Source organism: Cynocephalus volans, chromosome 4 (genome assembly GCF_027409185.1).
Source record: "Cynocephalus volans isolate mCynVol1 chromosome 4, mCynVol1.pri, whole genome shotgun sequence".
Classification (NCBI taxonomy): Eukaryota; Metazoa; Chordata; class Mammalia; order Dermoptera; family Cynocephalidae; genus Cynocephalus; species Cynocephalus volans.
In genome coordinates this window covers 80551824-80577033 of record NC_084463.1, presented here as the reverse complement: position 1 = coordinate 80577033, position 25210 = coordinate 80551824, and the positions used below count along the sequence as shown (strand labels likewise).

General features: G+C 36.2%; 1 protein-coding gene across 2 annotated transcripts in view; it reads right to left on the bottom strand.

Annotated features, from left to right (window-relative positions):
- The window catches only part of SLC36A4 (solute carrier family 36 member 4), a 38382-nt gene extending 24847 nt beyond the window's left edge, over positions 1-13535 (bottom strand). For both annotated transcript variants that reach the window (XM_063094107.1, XM_063094106.1), the window contains exons 1-2: positions 13428-13535; positions 1015-1138 (exon numbers count right to left, since the gene is read on the bottom strand). In XM_063094107.1, coding sequence (XP_062950177.1) covers positions 1015-1138; positions 13428-13476 — 173 coding nt within the window. In that variant the 5' untranslated portion in view covers positions 13477-13535. The remainder of the gene's footprint in view (positions 1-1014; positions 1139-13427) is intronic.
- Positions 13536-25210: the final 11675 nt, after the last annotated feature.

Below are 25210 nucleotides of genomic sequence, written 5' to 3'. Positions count from 1 at the left end.
ATACTTGGTTCAAGATATATCTTTGCTACCTAAAAGTGAAATACATACAGTATTGGTTACTGTATATAGTATAAAGTTACTGTGAAGATTAAATGAAATATTTAGTGAAAGTGGTTTTGCACACAGCAATGTAATAAATTTTAAAAAGGTAATTTTCTCATAAGATACTTTGTTGCTATCATTTTCAGAAAAATGTTGAAAATCAGGCTAACAAGACAGAGCAATTTATTGACTGTCTATGTAATCATGGTACTAAACATATTTGATTTATGGTTATCAAACTAAGAGGAAGCTCATTAAAATAAAAAAACATATAAGTTTTAAAGCTACATGTATCATCAGGTAAGAAATATATTAATTAGTTTTAGATATCATGAATTCCCAAAGGGATTTGACCTAAGAATAGTTTCTAAAAGGCATTTGAAGGAGGTCTCTTGACCAAAAAATAAACTGAAACTAGAAACAAAAGCAAAAAATTAAAACTTATGAAACAAAAATGTTTGCCTAAATTTTGTTTGTACTCTTCTGATCAATTAAATTTGATGTTAGTTTGCTTAATTATTAAATTACTATAGAAAATAACTTGCTCAAATCTATTAATGATGACAAAACACCAAAAAGTTTTTTTTAAAAGGCTCTACTGCTTTCCTACCTTCATGACTTTCTTTCATACTATTCACCCAGCATAAAGTGTTTACGATCTTCCACTGTTTAACTCCTAACCATTCCAGAAGCCACTTCTCTTAACATTCCTGCTCCTCTCAGTCAGATCTCTCTTCTTTCAAGATCCAGAGCATTACATATGTAACTTCACTGTAATAATTCCTATACACTGCTCTGTAATTTAAATGTATTTGTTCCTTCCCAAATAAACTATAAAACTCTTTGAAGGTGAAAACTGTCTTCTTCATCTTTGTGTCTCTGTGGTATTTAGTAAAATGCCTTGCCCATAGAAGAAAATTACAAAATATATACTCAATGAAAACAAAAGGAGACTTATAAACCATAACTTACGAAATACCCTCTTGATCATCAAGTCGGTAATGCTTCTGAACAGGTAGGAGCTCTTGCTCATGTTCTTCATCTGATGTCCCATCAAAATTCTGCTCATTTATCAATGGTCTCATTACATCCATATCTTTAAAAAAAGAAAAGTATCTCACTATTGTTTAAAAGGTTGGGATAAAGCTAGTATAAATGAATTTTAAAATATTAGAAAATACCACTTGTTATCATCTTTACTATTTTCACCCTGAGTAAGTTAGTTCACATTAATATCCTGAGTTTTATTATATTTAAAAAGAAACAACTAGATTTATTTGCTGGATATTCTGTTTGGATTAATTAAGCAGTGCAAAGAGGAAAGCTTGAGTACTCAGTGCCAAACTTTTTCTGCTTTGTTTACATGAGGTTTATAGTCAATGATCATAGAATTATGGAATGAGAAATGTGAAGAAATAATCAAATACATTTTCATCTCTGGTTAGCTTCAAATCACACTGTCTAGGTAAACAGTAATCATGTTTTAAAATACTTAAGAAAATTATAAAGCCACTCTAATATTTAAAATTTTAGTATCAAAATCTGCCCTTATATCTAACAATTTTTGCATGATTCTGCTCCTTTCAGGGAAAAAAACAACACTAGTGACCATTGCCTGTCCTGTTCTAGTAAAATTCACTGAATTCATATTTACTGAGATGACTGATATGCACTAGTAAGGTCTGAAGTACAGAATATTTTAAACAAATGAAAGTTTGTTCCATCCAAATACATAACAAACCTACACAACAGGGAACTAAAATAATTAAAAGATCTAGTTGGGAATGACTAATATATAATTCATACCCTTTTATTTTGGAATAGTTTCAAACTTACATTAAATTTTCAAGAATGGTACAAAAAAAATTCCCATACATTCTGTACAGACTCACTAATTTTTAACATTTCCCACATTTGCTTTTTCTCTCTCAAATATAAATCATTTTTTATGAACTATTGGAGAGTAAGTTACACACTTTGTCCTATTACCAGCATGTATTTCCTAAGAAGAATAATATTCTCTTGAATATTCACATTACAGTTATCAAATTAAGGCTGTTTAACATTGATGCAATACTTTTATTTATCTACATTCCATATTCCACTTTCATGAAAGGTACCAATAAAGCCCTCTTAAGCAATTTTTTTTTTCAGTCCAGGATCACATAACACATTTAATTAAGTTGTTCTACTGATTACCTTTGCCATTATAACTTTTATGATCTCCTTAATCCTCTTTTTTATTTTATATTTTTTACTTATTTTTTTTTTTTACTATCTTGTTTGGCAGTTTTAAGTGTTATCCTCTGACTTCCACCTATTACAATAATTAATGATCTTATTCTACTTTCTCCTGTCTTTACCCCTTATTCTCTCATTTTTTAGTTGTATTTTTTCTACTTTGACAATACATATGATGCTTTACATACTGTTCTTCTGATCTTGTCTCTACTTATGTCTCAGACTTGTATCTACAATCAATATCAATATTCACTACCAGTTCCCTGCCAAAGATTTCCCAAACAACCCTTGGCTGGAAGAAGTTGATCCTCTTAAAGACTCTACATCAGAATAACCTGCAGGGCTTGCTTGCTAAAACACAAATTGATGTACTCCACCCCAAAATTTCTGATTCAGTAGGTCTGGGGAGGGCCTGAGAATATGCATTACTAACAAGTTCCTACGAGATGCTAATGTTGCTGGTCTGGGGACCACACTTTGAGAACCACTGCTCTAGAAGATTCCTCAGGAAGGACTCCTGAGCACAGTATTCCCTGAGTTTTTGCTTGTTTCAAGCTGTTTTTCTATAGCCCAGATACTGAAGAACAACTAGATATAAAATCCTTGACTCATACTTTCTATTATTGAGTTTCTCGAAACTATGTTTCACTCTTGCCTTGCTTTTGTATGCTACTCTTGAGAAGCCAAATGCCAGACTAATTTTCATTAAGTTATTCTTTTGGCTGAAGTTCCTAGGGATTTTGTCTTTGTCTATAAGTCTAACAGCTTTACTATGATATGTCATGGGGTTGATCATCTGAGCCAACTTTCCCAGGGACACAGTGGGCCCTCTTGATATGTTCATCTAGGTTTCCTCTTATTTCTGGAAAGTTTTCTTGGATTACACCTTTAAATATTTGTTTGGTTCAATAATTTTTTTATTTTTTTTATTTTTAGAGATTCCCATTACATTCATGTTGGATCTTCTTTGCCTGTCTTCCATTTCAACCACTTTCTCTCTGACTCTTTTGGTGTCTTCTGTTATTTACCTCATTTTCATTCATCTTATCTTTCTTCAATGACACATTAAATTTTCATTTCAATACATTCTCCCATGGACACACTGAAACTTATTCCTTGTGACTTTTCATACTTCTAAGCATTTCATGCACAGAAATCCTAGTTTGAGAGTGTTCTCTTCTATCAGTGAAGTTCAGTTTATTTCATGGATGATGCTAAGTTGTTAGGATGAGGAGGAGTAACTGGCATGTCTTCCAGTTCTCTTTCATTTCTACAGTATCTTCAATTTGCCCCATTACTTCCTTCTTTCCCTTCATTGCCAGGCATCTGAGGGGCATCTCCACTACTCTATCTCCCTCTGCCAGAAGCAATATTTTGCCAAGGCTGCCCCCTCCAGTCCTGTTCATATTCAGATTCCTTCCCTGTACTCAGTGCCATGAATTACTAGCTTCCAGACCTGACCTCCGTTTAGACTGTTAACACTTTAATTTAGACTTTATGTTTTCACTGTGCATCACACAAGTCTTCTGCTCCCCTCTCTTCTTTTTCAAAGAGATCCTAAGTGCCCTCCCCCACTTTCCATGCTTGCAGCAGCAACAAGAACTCTGTTTGAAATGTGCTAATTCTTTCTCTACTTACAGATAATTTGAAGCTTGTAATATCCTGGGTCTCCTAGTAATGCTAAAAGAATAATTTCATGGATGGTTTACTTTTACTCCTTGTTGAACTTACCGGTTTGCGGGGATGATGTGTTAAGATCAGGATTTACACAGCCATTAGCCCAGTGCCAAATGGAATTCAGCATATCACTTTTTCATAAAAGTAAAGTGATGCTTTAAGTATTGAGAGATGCTTAAAAATAGTCTATTCATAAATCATTTAAAATTTTTTCCTTTAGTACAGTAACTAATACTTATAGATTTAAATTCACTGAATCATCAAAAGTTCCAAATTCCTAGAATCCAAATTAATGAAGATATCTTTAGAATTCAAATTCCATAACTTTTGTCTTTGGTGGTTTTTCTAGCCCTTGAGTCTTTAGGACATTGTCCATAAATTATTTTGTAGGATTTCCTTGTTTCTTGCTGTCCAGTATCAAAGGTGACATAGCCTAGACCCGTACACAATGAAAATTAAAGTGCTTTCCCAGTATTACGTCTACTGGGATATCTACTATCTCACATTTACTCTAGAGACTTATTAATATAAATTATTTTCATCTTTTGTTAGAACAGATCCTGTATATTTTTATGTTATACTCTATACAAAGTAAGTTGATACTGTATCTTGTAAAACCATTGCATTAGTTTGCTGGGGCTGCCAAAGTACCACAAATCGAGTGGCTTAAACAACAGAAATGTATTATCTCAAAGTTCTAGAGGCTAGAAGTCTGAAGTTAAGGTGCGGGGAGGGTTGGTTCCTTCTGAGGGCTGGGAGGGAAGGCTCTGTACCAGGCCTCTCTCCTTAGCTTGCAGATGGCCATCTTCATGTTCACATGACATTCTCCCAGTAATTGTGCCTGTGTCCGAATTTCCTCTTGTTATAAGGACACCAGTCATATTGGATTAGGGGACCACACTACTCCAGCATGGCCTCATCTTAACTAATTACACCTATAATGACTTTATTTTAAAATAAGGTCACATCCTGAAGTATTGGGGTTTAGGACTTCAAAACATGAACTTTAGGGGGAAAACTATTCAACTCATAACAACAATCAGTATTAGTTGCATCAGCTTCAGTTTCAACAGAAACCTGTTAATATTTTCATTCCTAAATGTACTCCATTGCCCTTGCCAACTCCTAATTTGCTTTTTATTCATTCAGCTTGTCCAAATTGTCTGTTATTTGAGCTTTCTAATTTCTTTCTCCCAGGGGCTGTGCAGTATGTTCTGTGCTGTAGTAAGTACACTACCTATTCTCAATACAGATAGCTATCACTATTAATATTTCAAAAAATGGAACAATCTCTTATTTGAAGCACACTGCCCAAGAGATCACAGTAGCAATAGAAAAATCAGGAAAAAGGTAAGTTTTCTCATAACTTTTCAAAAAATATGAAGTCTAAATGATAAGTTTACTTTTAATGGCATCATCAGAAAATTTATTTTTAATACCTTTTTAGGTAAACCTGAAAATCTGGAATTGTTAAAATAATCTATATGTACTAGTTCTGTAATTCACAGAATCAAGTTTTTCAAATAGTATTTCAATGTTCACTTTAATTCCCAAGTAAAAGTTAGGCTCTCAATCACTCTTAACAAACTTACATTGTTTAATAATTGTCTTATTTAATTTGTTCCATGGTGTAATCCCCAATGGTTACATTTTTCCCTAGATCTTAAATTAACTATTTCTCAATGCTATGTGGTCTAGGAAACATTAAACACAACTTATTGCGGAAAACAGTTTTTCATACATATATTTCTTTCCTTTAAATCTGTTTGTCTTGTCCCTCACATTTAAAACCTTAATTAAAATTTAATTATTCCAGGAAGCTCCTCTAACTAATCCTCTCAAAATAAGATTAAAAAGAGTCAACTTTAAAAAGTTGAAACTACTTGAGAGAAAAATACTTCTTAACAGTGATAAGAATTTAAGAAGCACATGTTTATATATTGTTTTAATTCCATCATTAAAGCAGAACTACGTAATGTGACACACTAGCTAAGTTTTAACTATATGCTTAAACATATTTTTTAAAACTGCACTTAAAAAAATCTCTGAGACTTGCTCCCCAGTTTTAGTCTCTACTAACTGAGGTAACATTACATACTAAGAAATACATATTTGTTAAACTAAATAAACTATGACTAGGTGAAGCAATCAGGTTTTAGGACTGAATATATTAGCTAGAATGATACAAACTAGTTCCTGAATCTAAAGAATAAACTAGAAGACAACTAACTATAAGTATCTGGGAAATACTTACACACCCCAAAAATTGCATCTTTATATGGTAATAGCCCATGTAAGCCTAGATCTCTGAGGATGAGACCTACTAATAAATAGAGTCAACTAGTCATTTATAACTTTTGGAAGCTCTGGGTAATACTAAATATAAAATGCTAAATTGTACTTCTGTTCCAAATTTAGGTATACAGTTTAGAAAAATGCAGTGATTTTGTTTTCTTATTTGACTCTTGTTAGGAATGGTATTAGCACTGGCGCTAGTCACCAGATTGTGTGGGGCATTCCAGGCTTCAATATGCTGCCTGCTTGAGAAACTTTAGGTTGGTTTAATGTGGCTGAAACAGAAAGGGCATGCACATGGCAGAAGATTATGCTGGAAACATGAAAAGTTTTCAAATCAGTCTTTCACAAACTGCAATCCCTTTTCCACGAAAGGTTTCTAGCTCAGGTTCAAGAAAGACAGCACCCGTCACTACAACCATAACTTCCCCTTGGTTATTTCACACTATCACATCAGATGAAAAGCAGAAAGGTATAGGGTAAAGAATTAGCAGAACCTCCTGTGGAATTCCCAGAAAGATGTATATCAAAGTGATTAGTAGGAGTTGTTTTTCTTGGGACAGTAGATTCCCATGTCTTACCTTTGATTTATGAGTGAGGATGGAGGCAAGGACTAAGGTGACTTTTAAGAACATTAGCATTGCAGGCAGAGCACACTACAGGAGATGTTACAAAGAGACACAAGCCCTCCCACAAATTTTACTGGTTTCTGGCCCTTCTCAAGAGCCTCTACTAATAGACCGTCATCACCTTCTCACCAATACCTACTGACAATAGCCCCTCAACACAAAAGGTCTGTACTTCCTAACTGAAAGCATTCAATAAGAGGTTGCAATAACTTTCTATTCAATTTCACAAATATTAATGAGGCCCCAATATATGTTAAACACTAGTAGATGCTGGGAATAGAGCAATTACTGAAACTAAAAAAACAAAATTCTTGCCCTCATGGAGCTTAAATTCTAGTGGAGAGAAAAATAATAAATAAGGTAAGTACAGTAGTCCCTCTTCACTTTCTGCAGTTTCAGTTATCCGTGGTTTCTGTTACCCGAGGTCAATTGCAGTCTGAGAATATTATATTGAAAATTCCAAAAATAAACAATTCATAAGTTTTAAATTGCACACCATTCTGAGTAGCATGATGAAATCTTATGCCTTCCTACTCTGTCCCACTGGGTATCCACTCTGTATATGCTACCTGCCAGTTAGTCACTTAGTAGCCCTTTCAGTTACCAGATTAACTGTTGCAGTATGGTAGAGCTTGTGTTCAAGTAATCCTTTTTTTACTGAGTAATGGCCCCAGTGCTCAAGAATAGCAATGCTGGCAATTCAGATATACCAAAGAAAAGCTGTAAAGTGCTCCCTTTAAGTGAAAAGGTGAAAGTTCTTGGCTTAAAAAAGAAAGAAAAAAAAAACTGGATGCTGAGGTTGCTAAGATCTACAAGAAGAATGAATCTTCTATCAGTGAAATTGGAAGGAAGGAAAAAGAAATTGTTGCTAGCTTTGCTGTCACACCTCAAACTGCAAAAGTTACAGTCACAATGCATGATAGTGCATAGTAAAGATGGAAAAGGCATTAAATTTGTAGGTGGAAGACTTGAACAGAAAAGTGTTCCGGTTGACAGCAATCAGGTTCACTATTATCTGCAGTTTCAGGCATCCACAGGGGGTCTTGGAAGGTATCACCTGAGGATAAGGGGGAACTCTGTAAAATAAAAATAAGCTAGATAGTGTTAAGTGCTAAGGAGAAAAACAGGGAATGGGAGAGAAAGCCTGTAATTTTAGATAGGACAGCCAAAGTAGGCCTCACTGAAAGGCGAGTGTCATTTTAAAGAAGACCTGAAGGAGGAGCAAGAGTGAGCAATGTGGATGTATGGCAGGAGGTAGCAGAACAACAAAGGCAAAGGTTCTCAGGATATAGACAGCCTGGTATGTTCGAAAAAACGGGAAGGAGGCCAGAGTAGCTAGAGAGGAGTGAGCCAGTGGGGAGAGTAGTAGGAGATGAGATCAGAGAGGTAACAGAAGACAGACTGTACCATCCTGAGTGACATGAAAATCCATTAAGGCAGTGTTGTCCAACAGAAGTATAATGTAAGCCATAAATATAATTTTAAAATTTCTAGTAACCACATTTAAGAAAAAAAGGAAAAAGAAACAGGTGAAATTAATTTTTAAAATATATTTTATTTAACCTGATATATCCAAAATATTATTTTTACACGTAATCAACATAAAAAATTTAAGATATTTTACATTCTATATTTCACACTAAGTCTTTGAAATCTAGTATGTATTTTACACTTACAGTATATTTCAATTTGGATAAACCATATTTCAAGGGCTCAATAACCAAATATAGCTAATAGCTATGATACTGAACACCACAACACTACAGAGTTTTGACCAGTGGAGTGACATCATCTGATTTACATTTTAACAAGATTCCTCTGGGCCTATTTTTTCATGTGTACAGTAAGACTAGTAACTTCTACCTCACAGGGGTTTGTCATGATAAAATTAGATAACCTATATAAAGCGTAGAACCCTATCCTTGGTACATAATAAGTAATCAATTAATACTAGTTTTCTTCCCTTTCCTACATAAATATATATTAAAAGTAAATTATGCTGTATAGGATTTTTAAATGTTGCCTTTTGACAAGAAATTAGAACTAATTTAATGATAACAGTTAATAATTCTGAGCATTTATGAGCTACACACTATGCTATAAGACTGAGTACATAAAGATGAGCAAAACATGGTATGCCAGCCAGAAGGAAATAGACTAGCAGAGAAGACAAACACTTAAAAACCCAACAAGATAAAAGCTTTAACAGAGCTAAGAATATATAAAATAAAATCTCAACATTCACCCCAAAGTATTTAAAAATTGCATGATCCCAAAAAGAGTCTATTATCTGCCAATGTTTTGCTATAATTTTTGGCCAAGTATTGAATTGGATAGCTCTGAAAAATGCTGTGATTACTACTTGTATAAAAAGAATTAATATAATGCCTTATAAATCACTATTAAGCAACATATATCAAACTACCTAGACACAATTATTTCTATTTACAAGTAAAGAAATTACAGACGAATAAGAAAACTAGTTTGATTCAATATCATACACTGTACATTATATACCATACATCTGATGTATTATATTCCATACATATATATTAATGGTGCTTAAAAATCGAACGTTCAACATTATTAGGCAGTGCTCATATGCTCTCTTATTTTGCCCAGACAATTGTTTCAAAATCAACTTTCTAATCTAAAGCCAAATTAAATTTCCAGTTTCAGGCAGAATAAAGAAAAATAACATTAATTTAACAATATGGATTAAAGTACTGAAAATGTTTATTCCTTCCACCTAGTAATTCTACTTCTGGCAAGCTAGTGTATGGAGAAAAGAATTACTGCACAAAGATGTTAACTGCAACATTATAAATGTTGAAAATTTGGAAATAACCTAGATGTGCAACAATCAGGAAATTGCTAAATTAACTATTATACATATACCTTATAAAGTAGTACAGTGACATTAAATTATGGTTATAAAGTCTCAGTAAAACAAGGAAAATTATCATATGCTGAGTGGGAAAAAGCTAGATATTGACAGCATGATTGCAATAATCTTTTTAAAAATTAAATAAGAAATGAAGGAAAGGAAATACACCAAAATGTAAGTTAGCAAGGATATAAATGGACAGTGAGATTATGTCCCACTGTGATCATGAGTGCCCTTTCCTGTCTTTCTCTAGATAATATAAAAAATAAGAAGAAAGTAAAAAACTTACGTTACTTTTGTAATAGCAAGCTAAAGGAGATCACTTACATTTTGGCAATGGACAAACAAAAAGAAAGCAGAAGTTCCTTTTTTAAAAATAATGTAATATTGTCACCTAACTCTATAAACTACTATCTAGATGTAAAATGAGAACAATAACTACTTTATTCATTTCTGAGATGAAGAAAATATGCACTGCACGAAACCATCCAGAGATCCCCATGGCCTATGAAATAAAGTGCAGACCTTAAGCTATGTAAGAACTTAAGAGAACCTGTATCTTAATATGTTGACAAGTTCTTTTCACATAGATACCCATTTTTAAAAATTCTTTTTAAATTAAATAATACTGGGTCATTGTAGAAAATCATAAAATACATAGGTAAACATTTTTGAAATTATAGATTACCTTCCCACCCAGAAATTGCCACTGTTAGTTAACATTTTAGAGTACACACACACACACACACACACACACACACACACACACACACACACACTCCCATATGTTCTCATTCAGTCCTGTGACTTTAAGAACTATCAATATGTTGATGACTTCCAAATTTCTATCTCCAGACCAGACCTTTCACTAATTCTAGACATAAATCCAATTGCCTACTTGACACCTGTACTTTGACAATCTCAAACGTAACATGCCCCAAACTGAACTGATTTTCACCACCAAACTTGCTCCTCCTGCAACTTTACCCATCTGTATTAGTTATCTATGTATAACAATTCACGGCTGTCATCAGCAGGCATCAGCTCCATGCAACATGGACCTTTCCTTAGGGCTATTTGAGTATCCTCACAACGTGGCAGCTGGCTTTCCCCGAAGTAAGTGATCCAAAAAAGAGATCAGGGAGGCACAATGCCTTTTATGACCTTGTGTTGAAGTAAAACATCATCACTTCTATTAGAAGCAAGTTACTAAACCCAGCCCACACTCAAAGGGAAGGAAATTAAGTTCCTCCTCTTGAAGACAGAAGCATCAAAGAATTTGTAGACTTGTTCTAAAACCACCATAACACCTCAGTTGATGGCAATTTCATTTTTCCCGGGAGTCATCCTTGTGTCCTCTGTTTCTCTCAACCCTCATCCAATCTGTTAGGAAATCATGCTGATCATGCTGGTTCTACTTTGAAAATATATCCAGACTCCAACCATTTCTGTCCATTCCACTGCTGCTACCTACTGCTCTGAAGGACAGGCATATTTCTTTCCTGAATTAATGAAATACCTTCCTGCTTCTACTTTCTTCCCCTTAAAATCTATTCTTCACATGGCAGCCAGTGTAATCCTTTTAAAACTTAAGTCAGATCAGGTCACTCCTCTGTTCAAACCTTGCATTGGTTACCCATTTTCTGAGTAAAAGCCACAGTCTTTACATAGCCTGAAAGACCCTACCTAATCTAGCCTCATCACTGTCATCACTATGCTGCAGCTGCGTTGGCCTCCCTGCTATTCCTGTCTTTACTTCAGCTGTTCTTTCCACCTGGCATAGTCTTTCCCCAGATATTCACTTGACTAATTCCCTCTTCTCGTCCAAGCTTTGTTTAAATCGCATCTTTTCAATAAGGCCCATGCAGACCACTTTATAAAATATTGTAAACTGCTCAGCCTCCACCCTCACTCCTGATTTCCCTTACTCTGCTCTTTTTTCACATAGCACTTTTCACCTAACATACTATGTAATTAACTGATTACCATCTTTACTGTTTGTCTGCTTGCCCTTACAAAATACAAGCTCCAGGAGAGCAGGAATCTTGATCAGTTTTGTTCACAATTTATCTCAAGTGCCTACAAGAAGGTCAATGAAAATGTGTTTAATTAATGAACACACATAACTTAAAAAATAATTGAAATAATTTGAAACCTTTTTAAGTAAATAAAAATGTATATGGTGAGCATCTTTCCATATCACTTTTAGTGGTTAGGCAGCATATGACTATAAGGCTATATCACAATTTACTTAACCAATTTCCTTAAATTGGACATTTGTAGTTAACAGTTTTTCTCTATTATAAATACTGTTACAAAAATCTCTTGATATAAATATTTGTTACATGACTTATTTCCTTGGGAAATATTCTAGAAGCAGAATTGCCAGATCAAAGGATATGTGCATTTTTAAAGATAAATATATTATCCTGCTCCTACCAGCAATGCGTGAGAATGTCCATTTCCCTACATCCTCGGTAAGGCAGGTTATTAATGAAGTTCAGAGAGTCAGATAAACATCAGTTCATACCTGGGTTCTTCCATGAGCTTAAAATCAACATACCTATAAAACAGGGATAATAATAGCACCTACCTTACCAAATTGCTGTCAGGATTAAAGGAGACAATGCATATATAAAGCACTTAGCACACTGCTTACACACAAAAAATACTCAATAAAATGTTAAGTTTATTATTTCTAGCTCTATGATTTGAAGAAATCAATTGTAAAGTGTCCTGCGCACTTACAGGCACACCAACCTATTAGTTACTTATAATAATTTTTTTTTCCCCCAACCGGTAAGTCAGCACCACGTTCAGCCAGTGAGCGCACCGGCCATCCCTATACAGGATCCGAACCCTCGGCACTACAGCGCCGTACTACCGAGTGAGCCACAGGGCCGGCCCTATAATATTAATATTTTTAAAGCTCAACCTCTTTCTTGAAGATTACATTTAATCAGCATCAAATTTAAAATATTCCTAAGCATAGTGCACATGACTGGGAGGACAATCATTTTACCAGCCTGATCTTTACTTTTGTTTCTTTTAGCGGGAAACCATAAACAAACATTTCCAGTCGCTAAGGAGACAGAAGACCAGAGAGAAAAACAAACTTTGCCAAGTGAGCTAGCTACAGTATCTCCTGTTCACTCTAGTGAACACATCCAGTTCGTCTATCCTGGGGTAGAAAAGGGTCAAATAAGGATTCATCTGCAGACTCCAAGTGAAAAGCAGAACAGTGACAACTTCCTTGGGGAAAACGGTGAGAGTGACAACCGCGCACCTCCCGGCTCCCCCCCACCCACCCCTTTGCAGGCCTCAGCTTTTCATCTGACCAAGCTCTCTGAGCAGACAGCCGTTTCCCGTGAGGTGCTGACCCCGGAGTCAGCCGGCAACCAAGCCTCAGCTCATCCCAAACGATCCCGGGAGGTCTGTTCTGCTGGCTTTTAAACCCAAACCCGTGCCAGACCCACGACCTCAAGAGCCTTGGTACTCACGGAACACCGTCCCCCCGCCCCCAGCCTCACGTCTCTCCCAGTCCAGCGAGAAGCAACTGCAACCAGGATGCGGGGCCCAGGGAGGCCTGGCGCATCCCGCGGACCGCAGACCCGCGCCCAGTCGGCCCCGCGCCTCTGCCCACACGCAGCACCCACCTAGCTCCTCGCGCGCCGCCGCCTCGGCCGCCGCCGGCGCCGCTTCCATCTCTCGGGGGTCTCCAGGACGCCGCCGCCCGGCTGCTCGCTCTCCCGCCGCGGCGTGGCCTGCGTCAGGCCCGGGCCTCCCCAGCACGGTCGTACCGGGGCCCGGCGCCCGCCTCCCGGCCCCCGCGCACCCCACTTGCGCGCCGAGGAGCATGCGCAGTGGGGCGGCCCGGCTCGGCGGGCGCTGCCCGGGAGGAGCGGCAGGGGCGGAAGACTCGAGGATGGAGCGAGGCCGGGCTGGGGCGTCCGCTTGGAGAAGTGCTGGATAAACGCAGGGGAGGGAAGTTTTGGAAATAACTGGAGGTGGGAGCTTAGAGCTGGCAGAGACCCAGGTCTGTAGCTCCCTGGGAGTCTTTCAAGATCACCGCGAACTTAAATTTGGGGCGCCCGTCTATTTGCAAGGCTTTAGCATTCTGTAAGTCATGTTGGAAAATGCAAAGTAGGACAGGATTTGTCCCGTATCCGTGTTGGGGTTCTGACTACACATTGCTTATCTGCCTCCCTATTCCCCTATTTAGAGATATAGGATATACTCAAGTAAAATTTAATTTAGTCAAATACAGTTTCACTTTAAGGATTTTTCAATGCCCTTCAAGATAATTGATGTTAATTAGGATGTTGAAAGAAAATTAAGACTAAGAGTAATTATACTGATGTAGTTTCAAATACTCTTAAGCACTCTACATACATTATCTTTGATTCTGATGGCAACCCTATCAGATAATTCTAATGTTTATACCCATTTTAAACATGAGAGAACTAAGGCACACAGAGGTAAGTAACTTGTCCAAGGACAGTAAGCTAGTAAATGGCAGAAATGGAATTCTAGCTGCTGCCAGAGCTGGGGCTTTCAACCAATATGCAAAGCTGGCCCCTCAGGTGCATATCAATAAATATTTGGTGAATCAATAGATGAAGCAAGGTTTAGCTTGAAAGGAAAATATTTACTATAATTTTGAAATTGCTCTCATATTTTAAATTTCATAGTTCTTTAAAGTCAGGACACCTAGAAACACTTTTTATTTTTGTCTGTTTCATTTCAGTGGGATCATTTTAGGAGAGCTGAGTTTTTTGGGGGGCAGGAAGGAAGTCAGATTTCCAGGGCCACTGATGTAACTACCTGGTGATGATGTTAAATTTTAAAATTCTGAGATTATAAAGGTACACAGTTACATAATATCTATACCCTTCCTCCTGTTGCATCCTTTGTAGGTTTTCATTAGATAGCCACTGATAGTAATGGTTTGCCAAAACCTTTTTTCCCTTTTAAATGAACCCGAATCACTCACACACATACACATGAAAACCCCAAAGAGAGGTTTTATTTTAAGCATTTCTAACAAATAACAAAATGGTAGGGGAAACAGAGAAAGACAAGATCTAGCATGGAACATAATTAGAGCAATGGTCCCTAACCTGTGTTGGGGTGAGTCACCTGGTTAGAGACCAGTGGGAGAGAAGATAAGTATCAGACAGAAGTCATAGCACTCAGGTAATTGTCCATAAACCATCTGTTGTATTAAGAACACTTATCCTTTGAATTTTAAAGGAAATCAAAAGCCATTGTCCCCTAATCTGAGGGAAAGCAGATATGGAAATATGGAAGGAAAAAAAGGGCTAACTTGAACTGTAGGCCTAGGTTTCTTTGGAGAGGCTTGGGAGGCAGAAAGCCAAGCTCAGTGTCTTGACAGAGTGATATGAGATAAGCCAAGTGATAGGCATGGCCATAAGAGTTAAGAAAATTATGTTTTTTATGCATCACTATTTGTAGAAATAAAGTCTTTCCCAGACAAACAAAAGCTAAGGGAATTCATCAACCTTAGATCTGCATTACAAGAAATGCTAAAGGGAATTCTTCAGTCTGAAAAATGACGATGCTAAGGAGCAGCAAGAAAAAGTGTGAAGGTGCATAATTCACTAGTAAAAAAAGTTCACAGAGAGCCTCAGAATACATCAATGTCATAAGGATGGTGAATAAACCACTTACATACTTAGTATGAAGACTAAAGGACAAACCTAGCAAGACACTACAACAACCATGTAAGAAATAGACAATATTAAAAGATGTAACTAGAAAAAACAAATTGTCAAAAAGTTGGGGAGAATGATGCCAAAGCATAAAGTTGGCTTTGTTTTTTTCTTTTTTCTTAGATATCAAGGTTAAGTTGTTATTAGTCTAAAATAATCTGTTATAACTATAACATGTTTTTTGTAAGACTCAAGGTAACCATAACACAAAAAAAGTATAAGACACATTCTAAAAATAATGAGAAATCAAAATATGCTTCTAGAAAAAAAATCACAAAGGAAGGCAGTAAGACTGGAAAAAAGGATCAACAAAACAACAAGAAGAAAAGGAAAAAATGGCAGTAATAAGTCCCTATATATCAATAATAGCACTAAATGTAAATGGATTAAATACCCAAATTAAAAGACACACAGTGGCTCAATGGATTATAAAACAGGAACCAACAATATGCTGCCTATAAGAAAGTCACTTCACCTATAAAGACACACACCATGTGAAAGTGAAGCCATGGAAAAATATATTTCATGCAAAAGGAGGACAAAAAAAGAGCAGGAGTAGCTATAATTATATCAGATAAAGTAGAATTCAAGCCAAGGAAAGTAAAAAAAATAGGAATGGTCATTCTATAATGATAAAAGGATTAATTCAACAAGGGGATACAATAATTCTAAAAATATGCACACCCAACTCCAGATCACCCAGTTATATAAAGCAACTACTATTAGACCTAACGGGAGAAATAGTTGGGGACTTTAATACCCCACTTTCAGCTAAAGGTGGATCATCCAGGCAGAAAATTAACTAGAAAATATCAGAATTAATCTCTAGGTCAATTGGACCTAACAGACATATATGAAACATTTCACACAACAGCTGCAGAATACATATTCTTCTCAGCAGCACATGAAACATTCTCTAGAATAGACCCTATGTTAGGTCACAAAACAAGTCTCAACAAATTTTTAAAAATTGAAATCATATCAACTATCTTGTTCAACCATAATGAAATAAAACTAGAAATCAGCAACCAAAGAGACAGTAGAAACCATATGAATACATGGAAATTAAACTACATGCTCCCAAACAATGAATGGGTCAAAGAAGAAATTTAAAAGGAAATTAAAAAATTCCTGGAGACAAACGAAAATGAAAACACAAGATACCCAGAACCTTTGGGATACAGCAAAAGCAGTTCTAAGAGAGAAATTTATATCAATACAAGCTTACATCATAAAAGAAGAAGGACTTTAAATAAGCAACAGACTATTACACCTCAAGGAGCTGGAAAAACAAGAACAAACCAAACCCAAACTCAGTAGAAGTAGAGAAATAATAAAGATCAGAAATAAATGATTAGAGATTTAAAAACAATACAAAAAATCAATGAAACAAAGAGTTGTTTTTTTGAAAAGATAAAATTGATAAACCTTTAGCTAGACTAACAAAGAAAAAAGAAGATTCAAATAAATAAAACCAGAAATGTAAAGGGAGACATTACAGCTGATACCACAGAAAACAAAGGATCATGAGAGACTATGAACTACTATATGTGAACAAACAGGAAAACCTAGAAGGAATGGACAAATTCCTGGACATGTACAACTTACCAAAGTTAAATCATGAAGAACTAGAAAACCTGAACAGACCAATAAAGAGTAATGAGATTGAAGCAGTAATAAAAAAGTCTTTCAACAAAGAACATCCCAGAATCAGAAATCTTGACCAATGCCTGGTTCTATGAAGTATTTAAAGAAGAACTAATACCTATTCTTCTCAAACTCTTCCAAAAATTGAAGAGAAGGGAATACGTCCAAACTCATTCTACGAGACCAACATTAACCTCATACCAAAACCAGAAAAAATACAAAAGAAAAAGAAAGCTACAGAACAGTATCCCTAATGAACACAGATGTGAAGATCCTCAACAAAACACTAGCAGACATAATCTGGAAACACATTAAAAAGCATCATTCACCATGATCAAGTGAAATTCATCCCAGGGTAAGCTCAACATAAACAAATCAATAAAAGTGATACATCATATCAACAGAATGAAGGAAAAAATCTATATGATCATTTCAGTAGATGCAGAGAAAGCATTTGATAAAATCCAACACTGCTTCATGATAAAAACACTCAATAAATTAGATGTAGAAGGAATGTACCTCAACACAATAAAGGCCATATACAACAAACTCACAGCTAATATTACACTGAATGGACAATAGTTGGAGGCTTTTCCTCTATGACCTGGAAAAAGACAATGATGCCCACTTTCCCCACTGTTATTCAACATATTACTAGAAGTTCTTGCCAGCACAATAAGGAATGAGAAAGCAATAAAGGGCATATGAATTGGAAAGGAAGAAGTCAGACTATCTCTATTTGCAAATGACATGATCATATACATAGAAAACCCTAAAGACTTCACCAAAACATTAGTGGAACTAATAAATGAATTCAGCAAAGTAGCAGGATACAAAATCAACACACAAAAAAGCGATAGCCTTCCTATACACCAATAACGTAATAAGTAAAGAAGAAATCAAGAAAGTAATTCCATTCACAATAGCTACCAAAAAAAAAAAAAAGAAAGAAAGAAATACCTAGAAGTAAATTTAACCAAGAAGGTAAAAGACCTCTACAATGAAAACTATAAAACACTGGTGAAAAAAAATTGAAAAGGACACAAATAAATGGAAAGATATCCCATGTTCTTGGGTTAGAAGAATTAACATCATCAAAATTTACATTTAACCCAAAGCAATCTACACATTCAATGCAATCCCTATCAATATACAAATGATATACTTCAAAGAAATAGGAAAAAAAAAATCTTAAAATTTGTGGAACCACAAAAGACCCCACATTTCTAAAGCAATCATGTTTCATTTTTATTTTGATTTTATTTATTTATTTATTACCATATTTATCATTCCACAATGTAATCGATCTTGAACAAAAAGAACAAAGTTCTTTTTGGAGGCACCACACTTCCTGACTTCAAAATATACTATAAAGCTATAGTAACCAAAACAGCATGATACTGGCATAAAATACCAGTAGACCAATGGGACACAATAGAGAGCCCAGAAATAAATTAACACACATACAGCCAACTGATGTTTAACAAAGCTGCCAAGAATATACAGTGGGGAAAGGACAGCCTCTTCAACAAATGGTGCTGGGAAAACTGGATATCCACATGCAGAAGATTGAAACTAGACCCCTATCTCTCACCATGCACAAAAATCAACTCAAAGTGGATTAAAGACCTAAATTCAAGACCCAAAAGTATGAAACTACTAGACAAAAACATGGGGGAAGTGCTATACAAAATGGGAGTGGGCAGCACTTTATTGAATGAGACTACACAGGCACAAGCGATGGAATAAAAAATACACAAGGGGGACTACATCAAACTGAAAATCTTCTGCACAGCAAGGGACACCATCAACAAAGTGAAGAGACAATCTACAAAATGGGAGAAGGTGTTTGCAAACTACACATCAGACAGGGGCTAATATCCAGGAAATAAAAAGAATTCAAACAACTCAACAGCAAAAAAACAAATAGTCCAGTTAAAAAATGAGCAATGGACCAGAACAGACATTTCTCAAAAGAAGACACAAAAATGGCCAACAAACACATGCAAAGATGCCCAATTAAGACCACAGTGAGATATCATTTAACCCCAGCTAGAATGGCTGTTAACCATATCAACAAGACAGAAAATAACAAATCCTGGTGAGGATTGGAGAAAAGGGAGCTCTTCTACATTGTTGGTGAAAATGTGAATTGGAACAGCCATTATGGAAAACAGTATGGAGTTTCCTTGGAGAACTAAAAGTAGATCTACCTTATGATCCAGCTATCCCATTACTGGGTATATACCCAAAGGAAATGAAATCAATATATGAAAAAGACATCTGCACTCCCATGTTCATCACAATGCTATTCACAATAGTCAAGAGATGGAATCAACCTAAATGCCCAACAACAGATGAATGAATAAGAAAACTGTAGTATATATACACAATGGAATACTATTCAACTATTTAAAAAATGACATCTTATCATTTGCAGCAACATGGATGGAATTGGAAACTATCATGTTAAGTGAAGTAAGTCAGGCACAGAAAGACAAATACTGTACAATCTCACTCATGTGGAAACCCCGCCCCCCAAAAAAGTGGTTCCCATAGAAATAGAGAGTAAAATAGTAGTTACCAGAGGCCAGGAGGGGAGGGAATAAGGGGGCTATCTACCCTAAGAGAACCATTGTGCAGTACATTCATGTATTAAGACAACATACTGTACCCCACAAATATGTACAAATAAATGTTAAAATAAAAATAAATAAAATACTTTTAAAGGAAGGATCGAGAAAAAAACCAAACTAAGCCCAAATTCAGTAGAAGGAAGGAAATAACAAAGATCACAGCAGAAATAAATGAAATGGAGATTTTAAAAAATGGAAAAAATCAATAAAACTAAGAGATTAAAAATAGAAATTAAAAATAAAAAATAGAACCACCATGTGATACAGCAGTCCCCACTACTGGATATATATCCAAAAGAAATGAAATCAATTTGTTGAAGAGATAGCTGCACTTTCATGCTTATTGCAGCATTATTCACAATAGCAAAGATATGAAATCAACCTACATGTCCATTGATGGATGAAAAGATAAAGAAAAAGTGGTATGTATCTGTGCATATATACATATATGTGTGTGTATATATACACAATGGAATATTATCCAGTCTTTAAAAAGAAGGAAATCCTGTCATTGTGAGACAACATGGATGAACCTGTAGGACAGGTTCATAAGTAAAATAAGCTGGGCACAGAAAGACAAACACTGCATGATCTCATTATATTGGAATCTAAAATCATTAAGCTCATTAATGCAGAGAGTAGAATGGTGATTGCCAGTAGCTGAGGGGTGGAGGAAATATAGAGATGTGGGTCAAAGGGTACAAAGTTTCAGTTATGTGTGATGAGTAAATTATGGAGACCTTATGTCCAGCACGGTGACTACAGTTAATAATACTGTATTATATCCTTGAAATTTGCTCAGAGAGTGTATCTTATATGTTTTCTCCACACACACACACACACAAGAAGATAACTATGAGAGGTGTTCAAAAAGTTTGTGGAAAAAATAGAATTAAAAGATATATGAATCTTTCCATGAACTTTTGGACCCCTTATATATGTTATTTAGCTTGACTGTGACCATCATTTTACAATGTAAATCAAAACATCATTTTGTTCACTGTAAATGCATACAATTTTTGTCAACTATAACTCAGAAAAGCTGGAAAAAGAAAAAAAGAAAAAAAAAAAATAAGGCTTAACAGACTAACTAAGCAACTTGCACAAAGTTCCACAGCTGGAAGCCAAGTCCACTTGTGGCTCGAAGACATGTGCTATTAACCACTCTGACTCACAGCTACTTGAGATCCTGAGATCCTGAGCTGGCAGGTTGCGAGTGCCATTCACAGTCTGACCATTGGTCAGTGGCATGCTTTAGTCACTACAGCATTGAACACTTCTATCTATTTTCATATTTCTAATGAAAGGTTCAGAAGATCCCCCTGAAATCATGTAAATGAGCTTCACTGTTGAGGCTTAATTCTGACATAAATGTCACTACTAACAGACTAAATATTGTCCTCTGAAACATCACTCTTTGAATGGCAGTAGAAAAAGTGACTTATGGCAAGTGCTGGAAAGCACACACTTATTTTCCCACGTTATGTATTCCTTCTGATATTTGATATAAATGGTAAAAGACTTTAAAGCTCTTCTTTTAATAAATACCAAGTGTCCTTCCAAAGGCTCAAAGGAAAAAGAGTGCTTTCAAACATTCGTTTCTTTCCATTCTCAGTATTATGTATGGGTTAACCTACAGGGAAAATTATTTTACTTGGTGTTGTCTTCAAGTGAAGCTATTGTCATGCTGAGTACAAAAGTCTGGTTTTTCTCTGGACACTAAGAACTCATGATCCTCACATGTAAATTTAACTTGATAAGTCCTCTCTGTTTCAGAATTTTAACATCAAGTTCTGGCTTTGGATTTAATTTGACAAGATGTATTTGTGAGCTTTTGTGTAGACCTCTCTCATCACAGTTCAAAGGGAGTGTGAAAGACTTATTTACAGTAAGTAGGTCATCCAAGACAGGTGTTATGCATGAAGAATCTTGGAATTCCTACTACTTGGAACACTTTCCTTGGTGATTTGAAGAGCTTGCTCACAACTTGATAACATTGTTGAGAATACCAGCCACTTTGGGAAGGAATAGATATCTCATTAAGGAAATCTGCCTAAGAGAAGCAGATTTCTGGTGAACCTTTTTAGAGAAAATAAACATCAACACACAATCTGCTTTTTAGTAATAAAAAGAAGTGGCCTGGAAGTTAGAAAGCTTCCAATCCGGAGGAAGAAGTTCCAGCTAGAGGGTTGCATACCAGCCCAGGCCCTCAGAAGTTAAGACAAGAGGTCCTTAAAAAGAGGTACCATTTAGAAAGAAAATGTAACCAATCTGTTTCCTTTAAGGCCAGGCTGGTAGCCAAATACATTATGCTTTATTTATATGGCTCTCTTCCTGTCAATTTTGTTTTGTAGTCATAAAAACACATAATTTGCTCATTGTCTGATTTCTTCCTCATGAAAATAGCTAAGCACTTTGGCCTGTTTTTATCAATAGACTGCATCCATTTTATAATAAATTAGATCAGTGATTGATTACTTAAAGATGGGCCATTATATTAAGTCAAAGAAGTGAGAAATTGACCAAGGAACAGTTCATTTTGTATAATATAAATGTTTCCTAATCCATCCTCTAGTCAGCTCTTTGAACTTCCATTACTCATGTCAAGAGAGTTTTTACCACCTAACAAGTTTGACCTTATCTTCATTGGTGATCATTCAAACATGGCTTTTTAAGAAAACCAAAATACCCAGAATCGCAGGATTTGGCATACTCTAAAACAACATCAGTGGCCCATTCAGATTGAGAATTATCTAACATTTACTGTTCTAGGCATTGTGCTAAGTGCTTTCATATATGTTATTTAATTTACTCTTCATAATAGCCCTATAAAAATAGATACTGTTATCAATATTTTACAAATGAACAAACTGAATCTCAGAAAGGAAGTGAATTCCAAAGCCTAGTGGTCAATAAGAACCAGACTCAGGATTTCAACTCTGATCTTATGTATTTCAAAGTTTCTCCTCATTCTACCATCTCTATTACATACTTTAGGCTTCTAGCATCACCCTTGTGAGCTAAAATATCGGCCCCCCTTTCTCCATTCCACTGAGAAGTCTGATGTGAATTCCAGATTAGGATGGGGTGGGGTTTTTTAGTATTATATTTTGAAATGAGGGAAAAATCCAGGTGAGTTTTGGTAAAGTAAATAACTCTTCCATTCAGAACAAAACCAGGATGGTTGAACATACAAAATAAGATTTTAAAAGTCAATCAATAAGTATTCATTGATAATTGAGTAATGTGGATAGAGGAGGGACAAAACCATATGGATATGAATTATATTCCCAATCAACGTGGGAAGACAAAACAGTCCATGTAAAAGAACATCTAATAATACAAGGCTGTATATCCCAAGGGCCAAGGGGGCTGAACAACTCAATACTGCAGAGATTCAGAATAAGCAGAGATCATTTTGACCTGGCCTGGTGATGAATTTCATCAGGGCTGTAAAAACTTAAATCTGCATAGTAGAGAGACTGTATCACTTCTAAGGAAGGAGAAAGCAATGGGATTTGGAAGATAGTGGGAATACTGAACAGAGGGATTCACCTCTTGGTAAGCCTTGAAGATAAGGTAGGATTTAGGGAGGGCCAGGGCTGACCGCTTGGCTGGACAGTCCAAAGAACATTGGATTCAGTCAATGTGACTCCCACGTTTAGGTATCAGTTTCAGTGTTCAGGCAGAATCCATGTCTGCCAGTGTCACAGTGCGGAGTTTATGTGAGAGGCCTAGCTTTCCTCAGAGGACCCAGTGCCTGACCCGCTCTTTTAACTGAGAGGCCCATTCAGACATTAGGTTGCAGTGCAGAGATTTATCAAATCAGTCCCTTAGCTTTGTTCAGTCACTTCAGTATGAATCCGTCAAATCCAGAGTATCTTTTACTCACTCTCAGGATTCACACCTTCTCTTTTGTCACTTTATCTGGAGTTGAAAGAAGTGGCTGACTCCATTCCCAGTGAGGTGATCTGCTAAGGTCCCAGTTTGCCTGAAATAGTCCCAATTTAGCCTAATGTTTTGAATGTCCCTGCTAGGACAATAGTTACATGGCGACCCTACCCATAGCCCTAGCTACTTTCCAACATGGGAGCATGTGCTCAGAAAGCCACTTTCATCCCTTATCCCAGCAAAGCAGATGTATATCTCTGGTATTGTTTATGGACACATAATTTGATTTGTCAAAACCCTCACCTCTCCCAGGAGTACGGATTTGGGGAAGGCCCAAAACACTTTGAAATTCATCCTCTTTTAAAACCATTTAAATACCCACCTGGCTGATACTAACGGCAAATTATCCAGATACTTGGACTCTAAACAGTACATTATACTTTTCAAAGAGCACTGCTAACACATCAGTCACAAATTCTGCCCTGCACAACTCCTCCATTTCTGAATAATCAGAGTTCCTGGTGTTGACATCCAGTGAACTTTTTCCTCTTTACAGTGCTCACAAACAGCTGGAGAGGCACGCTAAGCAAATATCAGACATTAATGTTACATTAAGCAAACAATGGAAGCAAAGAACACAGGATAGGTCAGAAACAGCCCCATGCTACACAGCTGTTCCCAGGGCAAAGAGACTGCAGGGTCCTGGCAGACAGGTACATACTCAACAAATGTTAATACCTCCTCCCCCTGCTCTAAATGGAAATTCTCTTGCCACCTTAATGCACTTTTAATTTAAAGGGCTCCAAGTCACGTTTCTTCCCTTTTCTGAGACAGAACATGGTGGGCAAACAGGCAGGACACACCCGGAACATCTGATTCTGGCTGAAATGATAGTTCACATAAACCATTTAGAACTCAATTTAAAAGAGTAAAAGTTTGTTGAGCATCTACTGTGTTTAAACATGAGGTAGTTCCTGCCTAAGACAGAGTTTGCCACCAAGGTTGTACTTCACCGAGAGAGGTAAGACAGGTACAAAAACAATCTTAAAGCAAAGCAGGATCTGACAAGTAAGCTAAAAGGTGTAGAAACAAGGTACAATAAAAACACAGAGGAAGCAAAGAGTAGTTCTGACTTAAGGGGTTGTAAGGACTTCATGGAGGTAGAAGGTATTATTCATCATCATCATCATCATCATAGCAACATTAACTAGTATTTACAGGGCCTTATTATGACTCAAGAACTATTCTAAATACTTTTAAAGCATTTTTATCTAAATTAATCTCATTTAAGCTTGACCTTGAAGAAAAGGTGTAATTGAGAGAAGTAGAAATGAAGGAGAAAGGGTATTACAGTGGCCAAAAACAGACTAATGAAAGGCTTGATGTCAGGAACCATTCAGGAATCAGTAACCATTGTAATCATTTTGGCCAGACTTTGAGATATGTAAGGAATGAAGGGAGATAAAGTTCAAAGCAGAAGTTGGTGCCTTAAATATCATAGTAAGAAATCTGAGATTTGTGTAGAAGGCATTG